Source organism: Gigantopelta aegis, chromosome 9 (genome assembly GCF_016097555.1).
Source record: "Gigantopelta aegis isolate Gae_Host chromosome 9, Gae_host_genome, whole genome shotgun sequence".
Lineage (NCBI taxonomy): Eukaryota > Metazoa > Mollusca > Gastropoda > Neomphalida > Peltospiridae > Gigantopelta > Gigantopelta aegis.
The window spans coordinates 74,147,705-74,159,251 of record NC_054707.1 but is presented as its reverse complement, the minus strand read 5'-3'; the positions used below and the strand labels follow the sequence as shown (position 1 = coordinate 74,159,251).

General features: G+C 39.5%; 1 protein-coding gene across 1 annotated transcript; it reads left to right on the top strand.

The window, feature by feature from the left end:
• Positions 1–287: 287 nt before the first annotated feature.
• On the top strand, positions 288–8,482 carry LOC121381413 (sodium-dependent glucose transporter 1-like). Its single transcript, XM_041510718.1, has 4 exons — positions 288–372; positions 2,434–2,621; positions 4,860–5,145; positions 7,354–8,482. Exons 2-4 carry the CDS (start codon positions 2,436–2,438, stop codon positions 8,424–8,426), a joined length of 1,545 nt encoding a protein of 514 aa, XP_041366652.1. The 5' UTR covers positions 288–372; positions 2,434–2,435; the 3' UTR covers positions 8,427–8,482.
• Positions 8,483–11,547: the final 3,065 nt, after the last annotated feature.

Below are 11,547 nucleotides of genomic sequence, written 5' to 3'. Positions count from 1 at the left end.
ATTTCCAGCTCTGATATGAGATTGTACCTTTAATTTTTAATTATTATTATTATTTTAATATCTAAATGTTCTACCGACACCCACCCCTCCTACGATACAATACAGTCGACGTAGTCGTGTCACGAAGTGTGCGCTATCTAACCGTAACTTTACGTACATGTAGTTATTCGATTTACGATAAACTTCAACAAATTGACGCAGAAAAGGTGTATAAAGTCCCATTTTGCGTTACAACAACAATGATAGTGAGGTGTTACTTCCGGGTTCCGAAGTGATTGTAACATCTCGATAGATTCCGGTATCACCATCAAATATTCGCTCGGAACTCCTCGGCGGACTGTCGGAACACGTTGTTTGGTTACGGATTTTCAGGTATCTAACCTCTGCTGATGTTTGAAGTCGAGTAATATAGTATTGCATTTTAGCTTGCAACTCCCATTTCCCATATATTTTATTTATCGGAAGTTAAACTATCACTTGAACTCTGTGCCGTGTTCAGGGACAGCGAGCGACGCTAGCGTTCGCGAACTATTTGAGGTTCTAATGTACCAAATAAATTCCTAATGCCGACAATGTTAACGTTTACTTATAAAACATAGAAGCAGCTTATGAACACACCCAGGTAGTACACCAATAAAAAGTGTGGTACCTCACATTTAATCTACTTGCAAGAAAATAGGAGTTATATGTCATTTAAGAGATTTTATGAATGTTTTTATTTGCAATCCTCATTTTTGCTGAAAATAGCTGTTCCATTTTCAATCTTTTGTGTATACTGCGCATGTGTAACAAGTGTATAAAAATAAAATTGTATTTATTTATTGCCTTTGGATAATAGTATTTGCACCAATAAGTATCTCTTTTGTCACAATCATGGGTTAGGCCATTGGAATGTTAAGTTAGTGACAAGCAAAACATTTCAAATGACTGACTCTTGAACGTATTGTTTATGTTGTTGTTCTCTCTCTCTCTATTTTTAGGCCTCCATAAATTTATAATATAGTAATTGTTGTATATCGTAATACACAATTGTATTTTTTAGTATCTCAGTATTTTTTTTGTCTAAAATAATTCAGTATGTATATTTAAAACATGTTACGCTAAGATAGTGTTCTAAAACAAACAGGAAAAGGCAGGATGTGTGTTTATTTTGTTGCGCTGAAAACTCGGGTTAGTCTCTTTAATGTACTGTGCTGCTAATACTGATAGATAGTGGTGTAGACCGACGTGGCTATGAATTTCTATCTTGTAACGATACGTGTAAATGTTTATATAGGCCAATTTACCGGTGTGATATAAACCCAAACAGCTGTTTGTTCCCGGTCAATGAGACGCTTGTGTATATATAATTATATTTATTTATCAAGAGCTAAAGTATTTGAACGGGGAAAACAGTCGTAAGGTAAATGTGTGACAATATAAACACTGAAATAAATAGTTTACGTTATTGGTATTGCAGAGCATTGATCGTGTTTTTTAATATGTTGGATGGAGGTGGGGGGGGGGGGGGGGGGGGGGGGGGGGGGGGGGGGGGGTAATATGTGTCCACGGTAATATATAAAGTGTGTCTCACAGAAGCAAAGTACATTACACCACCTCTCCTGTTTATTGTTCTTGTATAATACATGTACAGGAATACTCAATTACATTAATTTAGATCGTGTTAAGATTATTCTGTGGCGGGTTCATACTAATTGGTATATTTAAAAAAAAAAAAGCTTTCAAATGATAGTAAAAAAATAACTGTTTAACACAACTAGAGCACATTGGATGTGAAACATTTGGTAATTTTGACATACAACTGTATAGGAAACCCGCTTCATTTTTCCATTAGTAGCATTGGATATTTTATATACACCATCCCACAGACGGGGTAGTACATACAGGGATCGGGGATCGATCGACCGCGCATCAAGCGAGCGCTATACCACTTGGCTCTGAAAAAACCCTCAAAACATATAATCGCTAGATGTTCGGTGGGTTCGTAAAGTGAGCGTGTGAGACTGGGGTTCTGGGTGTTCAGGGCGTCAAGATTATGGTAGCCCTACTCCCATGGCTACTGATATTCAATGTTGGGCTAGTAAATAACTACCATTGCCATGTCCGACGGCTAGTGAAAGCTAAAAAGTTGTTAAATGTTTCGTTAAGTCTGTTTGGTAAATATAAATATCCTGACCCCACCCCAACCGTAGTGTTTTTAATCTATATCTCCCTCTTTAGGTAATCTATCTGAGTATTACTATTAGTAAAATTGCATTAAGTAGAGTAGGGCTAGTGAAATTTTAATAGTGGCTGGTCATTTTTTTAAATCACTGATCCCATGGCTAATGGATTTTGTAAAAATTCTAGAAGCTCTGCGGGATATTTAAATTACTGTTAAACATTACCATTTCACAAAATAATATAGTGCGTAAACTACTTTACGTATTTCAGTCATGAAAACGACGGGTGAAACAGACACAGCAGAACCCGAAATCACCGGCGCTAAGACTGATGGCAACATCGGTATAAATACTTTAGAAGAGAGCAAGCGAACTGGTTTCTTTTCCCAGTTGAAACATCCGGTCTTTCGAAGGAAAGTCTTGCACACGATGTGGATATTTTGGTCATTTGTTATGTTGGTAAGTTAATATTTACTATTGAAATCATGTTAATAATTGTACCATTCAGGGTAGTTATGTGGCTGTATAAAGGTGTCCTCTCATTCTTTAAACCTAGGGGCGGGATGTAGCCCAATGGTAAAGCGTTCACCTGATGCGCGGTCGGTCTGGGATCGATTCCCGTCGGTGGGCCCATTGGGCTATTTCTCGCTCCAGCCAGTGCTCCACAACTGGTGTAACAAAGGCCGTGGTATGTGCTATCCTGTATGTAGGATGGTGCATATAAGAAATCCCTTACTGTTAATCGGAAAGAGTGGCGACAGCGGGTTTCCTCTCTCAATATCTGTGTGGTCCTTATCCATATGTCTGAAAGAAAGAAAGAAAGAAAGAAAGAGAGAAATGTTTTACGCCATATAACCGTAAATAAAATGTGTTGAGTGCGTCGTTAAATAAAATATTTTCTTCCTTCCTTCCTCTCTCAATATCTTTGTGGTAAAATGTGCTGAGTGCGTCGTTAAATAAAACATTTCCTTCCTTCCTTCTTTAAACCTAGTGTTCCAGTACCAACGTTACTTTTGTTACTTCAAAAAGCCTCCCTTTAAAATAATATGTTGGGTTGTCGTTAAGCATTAATTTCCTTTCCACAGCAAATGATAACAAATCTAAATGCTTTAACTTGCTGTTTGGTCTCTATAGATAGTTTCGCTATTGACGTGCGGGTGTTATTCCATGTGTAGAGAGCGATGATGGTGAACTACGGAACACTGTTTGTCAATTTCGAGTTCTGCGTGATTTCTGTTGTGACAATTAAAGGCACTGTCCTGAGTTTACAACTTCCAGCCACGCGTTGATGACTAAGAAATTACATATTAAAGATATGTTCTTCTTTGGAATATCAGTGTCTCTCTAAACAAGGTGTTTGGTGTCGTCCTAATGTGTGTAGTAGCTCAAACCAGAATATCAGTGTCTCTCTAAACAAGGTGTTTGGTGTCGTCCTAATGTGTGTAGTAGCCCAAACCAGAATATCAGTGTCTCTCTAAACAAGGTGTCTGGTGTCGTCCTAATGTGTGTAGTAGCCCAAACTAGAATATCAGTGTCTCTCTAAACAAGGTGTTTGGTGTCCTAGTGTGTGTAGTAGCCCAAACCAGAATATCAGTGTCTCTAAACAAGGTCTTTGGTGTCGTCCTAATGTGTGTAGTAGCCCAAACTAGAATATCAGTGTCTCTCTAAACAAGGTGTTTGGTGTCCTAATGTGTGTAGTAGCCCAAACCAGAATATCAGTGTCTCTCTAAACAAGGTGTTTGGTGTCGTCCTAATGTGTGTAGTAGCCCAAACCAGAATATCAGTGTCTCTCTAAACAAGGTGTTTGGTGTCGTCCTAATGTGTGTAGTAGCCCAAACCAGAATATCAGTGTCTCTCTAAACAAGGTGTTTGGTGTCGTCCTAATGTGTGTAGTAGCCCAAACCAGAATATCAGTGTCTCTCTAAACAAGGTGTCTGGTGTCGTCCTAATGTGTGTAGTAGCCCAAACTAGAATATCAGTGTCTCTCTAAACAAGGTGTTTGGTGTCCTAATGTGTGTAGTAGCCCAAACCAGAATATCAGTGTCTCTCTAAACAAGGTGTTTGGTGTCGTCCTAATGCTTGTAGTAGCCCAAACTAGAATATCAGTGTCTCTCTAAACAAGGTGTTTGGTGTCGTCCTAATGTGTGTAGTAGCCCAAACTAGATTTCACCTTTCAATACTGTACATGTACAACGAAAAATAAAAATTATGAAGTAAAATTTAGAAAATGACTGCTACAAATATTGTCACACGACCTCAAACTCATTGGAAATACAGACACTGGTATTTAATATGTAATATTAGTCGCCAAAAAGGTTTCGTTAGTCGGAAACATCTTACAATGGCTGCAAACTCCTATAATGATTAAATATACGTAATTTCAAGAACGGCCTTATTTTCCGACGGCTTGGTCTGCCCCATCGTTATATATACAGGTATCATATGGCAGAAATATTACTGGTAGTACATTTTGTTATTGGTAGTAAACCAAAATATTATTGGTAGTAAATGTTATTATTGGTAGTAAACCCCCTTCGATCTCAGTCAGCCTCCGCCTCCCCCCCCCCCCCCCCCCCCCCCCCCAATGTCTACTTGCTTCCGCCGTGTCTTATATACACCTATATTGTTTGCTCATTTGAATATTTACTATTTTCCGAATATATGTTTCATTCCATTCCATTTATAAATATATTTAAGGGCTTCATCATGGGCCAGCGGGGTCCATCATTTTTGGATCTTCTGATCATTACGAATACAGACCTGAAAAGAGGTTCAGCATTTTTCACAGGTCAGGCTGTCGGCTACCTGGTCGGGTCGTTCCTGATGGGCGTGGTCTACGACAAACTTACCAAGTCTCTTTTGATGTTCTTCAGTGTCTTCTTCATGGGCGTTACAGTTGGAATCATCCCTTTCTGCTCACCTTACGTCCTCATGATTGCAATGTGCTTCCTCAACGCCGTGTGTTTGGGAGGTGTTGATACAGGTAACCGTAACTGAATTTGTAACACCTAAACATCTGTCTTTGTAGCAGATAACAATAATCTTTAATATGGTGGTCTCTTGAGCTAGGTGATTAGGATTGTTAATAAAGTTAAAGTTTGATTTGTTTAACGACACGACTAGGGCACATTGATTTATTAATCATCGGCTATTGGATATCAAACATTTGGTAAAACAGAACAGAACTTTATTTCTCCCAGGCCGTTACACAACGGCATATGGGGAATATGCAATAACAATATTTGACAGTAACAAGATGGGTTTTACAGGAGATACATATATATAGTCTTAAGAGAGGAAACCCGCTAATTTTGTTCATTATTAGCAAGGGATCTTTATATGCACCATCCCACAGACAGGATAGCAAATACCACGTCTTTTTATATACCAGTCATGGTGCACTGGTTGGAACGAGAAATAGCAAAATGGGCCCATTCCAGACCGACCGTGCACCAAGCGAGCGCTTTACATCTGGGCTACGTCCCGCCCAGGATTGATAATAAAGATACGAATATACACTTTAGCAGGTTTAAATGTATGATCATAAGACGCTTTCCGTTTCATATGTTATGTCATTTATGAACCATTATCTCCGAAAATGTAGCAGCATGTTATTCCACATTATTTAGCATGTAGTTCCATTCGTTACATAATTATGTTAAAATTTGTCTTCAGTTGGTTTTCACAGTTTTATTTCATTTGTGTTTGTGTTTCAAATATATACGATATAATTGCACGGTCCCGCTTATTTGTCTCAGCTGTGTGTTCAGGACGAGGGTTAATATTTGCCACAAAGTCCATAAAACACTCTGTATCAACAGTATAGCCGATAGTCTAAACACTATCATACTTTAAAAATCGTTACTAGTATATATATATATATATATATATATATATATATATATATATATATATATATATATATATAGTGAAACCCCTCAATACCAGACATCCATGGGACCAAGTAAAATGTCCGGTTTTCAGAGGTGTCCGGTTTTCAGGGGTCTGCCTGGACGGAAATACCTTCCGTTCTCCATAAAATAGGGAAAGTGTTAAAGTGTTTTAAAACAAGAACAACAAGAATATGTTGAAAAATGGTGCATTTATGAGCATTTAGAAAAATAAAAACATCCATGGGAGTAATATTGAATAAAAAATACATTAAAATGTCCACAAATTGTCAATCAATCGATAAATCAGCCTACGTTGAGAAACGTATCCATCGATGTCTGTTGTCTTTCACATCTGTGTTTAACAATGGTTGCCTGCGTTAAACTTTCTAATTCCTGTACATGCAATAGGAAACGTTCATCTTTCTGTATTGCAAAGTCCTTTAAAATCTGAAGCATGTTCAACACGTCAGGATAGCTGAGATCGTTTCCCGGAACCTAACACATTCACACAATAGGAATGCATCCCTGTTATTTGTGTCAATCTTTGAAGCAAGTCATGAGACATGTTTGTGAAGGATCACATTTAAGACCTTAAAACACACTTGTAACTTAATAAAGACATCTAACCCAAACCCGAACTCCGCTAATGTTAACCATAATTACAACACAATCAATGTGTTTACAGTAGTTAACTCCATACCAAAGCTTGCGATCAGTCCTTTTAATTGTTTATTGTCAAGTTGGTAATCTTGCCTGCTGAGCGGTACCTGTACTGTATGCAGCGGTGATTACACTGATAACAGCGATCTCGAGCATGCGCATATTGCACTAGCCATCGGTGTTCACAGACAGGTGGGCGCCATATTGATTGGTATCGGTTTGATCGTCCGGTTTTCAGGGGTAGGATTTACACTAAGTTGACACATTGGAACCGAATTGTTTGTCCGGTGTTCAGTTTAGAGGGGTTTCCGGTTTAGAGTGTTAAAAGATGTGTAAATCACGGGACCGCGGAAAACGTCCGGTTTTGAGGGGATTCCGGTTTAGAGGGGGTCCGGTATTGAGGGGTTTCACTGTGTGTGTGTATATATATATATATATATATATATATATATAATATATATATATATATATATATATATATAATGTATCCGTGTGTATAACCAACCCACTACCAATGTACAAAGTATTGGAATAGCCCTGAAATTAAAAATAAAACACATTCAAATTGCTTATGTTTAAGACCATTTAACTTTGTCCAGTGTGTAATTACTTAAATCTTATTTCCCTCTTTTATTCAGGTGGCAATGCAGAGTTATTTAGAATATGGGGAAGTGAAAGTCGACAGTATTTACTGGCTATACACTTTGCTTACTCTATAGGAGGCACAATATCACCAGTTGTCACAGAGCCCTTCCTGGTACCTAAGGAACAGGACGTAGCCAACACTGAAAATGACACTTACGCCGTCCATCAAAGATTTGACACAAATACATCATCTTCGTGGGACGCAACTGGTAGTAGCTCATACTCCACATTCACATTTGAACCGGTCAGCAATTTCAGTGCCAACAACATCACTGACGTGGTGCTGGCGGAACACACACACGTGTTCATTGCTTATCTGATTGGCTCTGTTCTCACTGTTGCATTCTCCATTCCGTTCTTGGTGATGTTCGTCAAAGACCGCACTAGACCAAAGAAAAGAGAACCTGGTCCTGAGGTGGAAAACGACAATCATTTATCAAAACCACTGTTTGGCTCGACCATCTTTCTGTTGTGTTTATTTTACATGCTCTATTCCGGTGCGGAAGACACATTTTCAACCTTCCTCTTAACATTCACAGTCAAGGGACTCGATTGGACAAAAACGCAAGGATCACAAGTGACCTCTGCTTCCTGGGCAGCACTTTCTATCGGAAGATTTTTAGGAATATTTACACATAACTGCATTTCAACAGTGAAACTTCTCTTTCTGTGTAATACGGGCCTAATTCTGTCCTTACTAGCACTTTTGCTGTCTGCACATTTTCAGTTTTTTCTGGGAATTTGGTTCTTTGCTGTCACTGTAGGATTATCTATGTCTGTGGTGTTTCCAGCAGCTTTCGTATGGGCAGAAGAAGACTTGTTCCGAGTCACGGGAAGGGTGTCGGCTGCCATCTTGTGTTCAACGGCTGCGGGAACAATGATCAATCCAATTATTCTGGGTAACCTCATGCAGCAGTACACACCGATGTGGTACTGTTACCTACTTTCTGCAGACAGTGTCGTGTGTACGGCGGTGTTTTTAGTTGTAGTGTTTTTGTCTCGAAAATACATTAAGAGAAAAGCATCTTTTAAACAGCAACTTACTGTGGAAGTCACACGTGTTTAATTTCTTGTAGTTTTATTTCTTCTGTTTCCACCAATAAAATTAATGGGCCGAATTTACGAAGCCTGTTGGGGTTTTTTTAATCACAGGTGTTTAAAAGGACATACCATATAGTTTCAGGCCGTGAAAATGCACACTAAGTTTAGTTAATCTACAAACCTGTAACACATTTGGATAAAGTTACAACTGAGTGAAACGTTAGTCTGTGACTTTGAAATGGTGAAATACCCTCTAAAAATAAACTAAAACTCGACTCCATAACTGTTACTTCTCAAACGCACGTGCGTTTTTTAAATATGAGAAATGCCTTTTGTGATATTAAAATCACCAGGATGACCAAAAACACTCCGAATGTACGGAAATGGATAATCTAAACAATAAATTCTAAGTAAATTATTATTTCAGTTATCAAAAACGACTATAATAGTCAAAACTATGCCCGAGGGTTTAAAAACTAGGGTATTAAGCATTATAATTGTATGTAGTCAGTCATAAGCAAGGTTGTGGTTGAATTAAATTCACAATGGCACTTCGCATCACAAAACGTTTTGTCGGTTGGTTGTAAATTTTTACATGCTTATATGCCACTAGAGCTTCAAGCATGTCTGCCCCGGGGCCGAGTCCTGGATAGCCAGGGGTCTGCTCCGGGCCAGAAATTTAACGGACAATTTTGATATTTATTCAAAATATAAAATACTTATGGGGACACTTTACAAAAATAAATAAATTTTATTTGGTGTATATCCAAAACTTTTATTTAATTATATATAATATAAAATTAAACCTACTAATTAAACACCAATTTTTGAGCGGGCAGCCAAAATATTATCTCAGACTCTAGGTCATTAATTATTTAAGCCCTTGTCTGGGGAGGATTGGTGATTGGGTAGCCCAAGGGTCACAGGAAATACTCTTTTAATTTTAATTTATTATATGTCACCGTAGGAGTGCCGAAGTTATTGGTAACTAAAGCGTGGCCGGATGGGGGGGGGGGGGGGAACAACCAATAGCCCAGACCGTATGGGAGGGGGAAGGTGGGGAGGGGGCCAGCCCCCAGACACACCTATCTATCCCTACCACCTAAACCGCCTACGCCTAGGCGCCTAGCTCTATCCTCCGGTGGCACGCCCCCCCCCCCGACCCCCACCCAGCAAGTCCCCCCCCCCCACCCCGCCCAGCCGTTGTGCCCTCCAAAATCGGCACCCCTCATTTATTTAGAAGTGGAGTCCCTAGGAGAGGGACAAAATTAAACTAACATTTATGATAAATGGTGCTCCTAGTAAAAAAAATTTTTTTTAAAAGATCCGCACGTCTAGCAGGTCGTGGGTGCGAAACGTATCTTGTTGAGTGAAGACCCGAGGCGCCTCTCTGTAAACCAAGAAGAACATAAACGTTACGTCATTCAAAAGACACTGGCACCCTTTAATTTGGAAAACCAATGTCTGCCAACGTTTTGTCGTCGCCTGCCAATTAACACCTCAGCACATTTTAAAAGCATATGACTATTCAACATATGGTCATTTTAATATATATATATATATATATATATATATATATATAGAGAGAGAGAGAGAGAGAGAGAGAGAGAGAGAGAGAGAGAGAGAGAGAGAGAGAGAGGGGGGGGTGGGGTGGGGTGAGACAAAACAGCATTAATGTTTATGGAATGATTCAAGACACGATAACAGTTGAGCGAAGGCACTAGTTAAGATGGTAACATGCTATGCGAGGTAGGAGCAACATGCTCTGTGAGACAGGGGCATCAAGCCTGTGACATATCACAATACGTGCATGTGAATGAATAATTAAACTCAAAGCGAAAACAGAGATTTTATTAGTTTCCGTATATATCAAGAATGCAATTCATATGGCAAAAACGTCATTCAAGTCAATCAAGGAACAGCAAGACCATATGCTAACGAGACGGGGTTGGGGTAGCTGCCCCCCCCCCCCCCCTTCCCCCATCCCATTGCTGGAGCAAATATTCGCATTCAGGCAAAATGAACTGGCCTGAATACTTTATTTGTAAATTTGCAATCCATGTAAAATGTTGCATTGATTTGTATGGAACCCTATAGTAGTTTGGTAGTAATGTAAATATGAATAAACGTTATCAACAATGGGGCATTTTTGTTTAATTAGGAAAATATCAGCCCCACCTCTACAAAAACGGGAGTCCGTACGCATATGATCAAGACCACGTCATCGTCGTTTCGGGGTGGACGCGTCATAACGTTGTCCTGGATTACAGGAAAGAGACGTACGGGGCTGGAGGCCTCAAGATGACGACGAACAACGAGAACAGATTATGATTCCGTATGCGTTACCTTTGAGGGCAACCAACTGTGGAACATTCTGACAAGGCCCGCCCCCACATCGCTGACTTCCTCCGTCAGTACAACATAGATGTGTTACCATGCAGTGGAGAGGTATCCCAATAGCACAGCTCAACCATCTGATAGGAAGGAAGGAAATGTTTTATTTTACGACGCACTCAACACATTTGATTTACGGTTATATGGCGTCAAACATATGGTTAAGAACCACACATATATTTAGAGAGGAAACCCGCTGTCGCTACTTCATGGGCTACTCTAAGGGATCTTTTATATGCACCATCCCACATACAGGATAGTACATACCACATGTATTGGCGAGTAGCGAGTTGAGTATTCTCTTACACCTGTGCAAAAGTTAAGCACCACCCAGATGGGAAACACACAACAGAGTGTCCATGTCCGCTGTCAGGAGGAGGCTACATGCTGCTGGGACGAGAGCTCGGTCAACAGTCAGACGTCCGATACAAACAGGAGCGTCGCAAGAGTCCAGTGGAACCTGACATTGATATTCTAAACAAGAAAATGTATATAATATACCACGGCGTTGAAAGGACATACAAAGAAAAAATAATAAAATTTAAAACGTGCGCACGAGTTACTGAAACGTGCGCACGACTTATTAAAGCGTGAAAACGTGATATTAAATCGTGCGCACGAGTTATTAAAGCGTGCGCACAAGTTGTTATTAAAGCTAGTACTGTACGCATTTTTGGTACACATGCACGTGCAGTATTAAAAAGATGAGCGATTGAATATTCCAACAGGTACAGAGGGTGGATGATATGGAA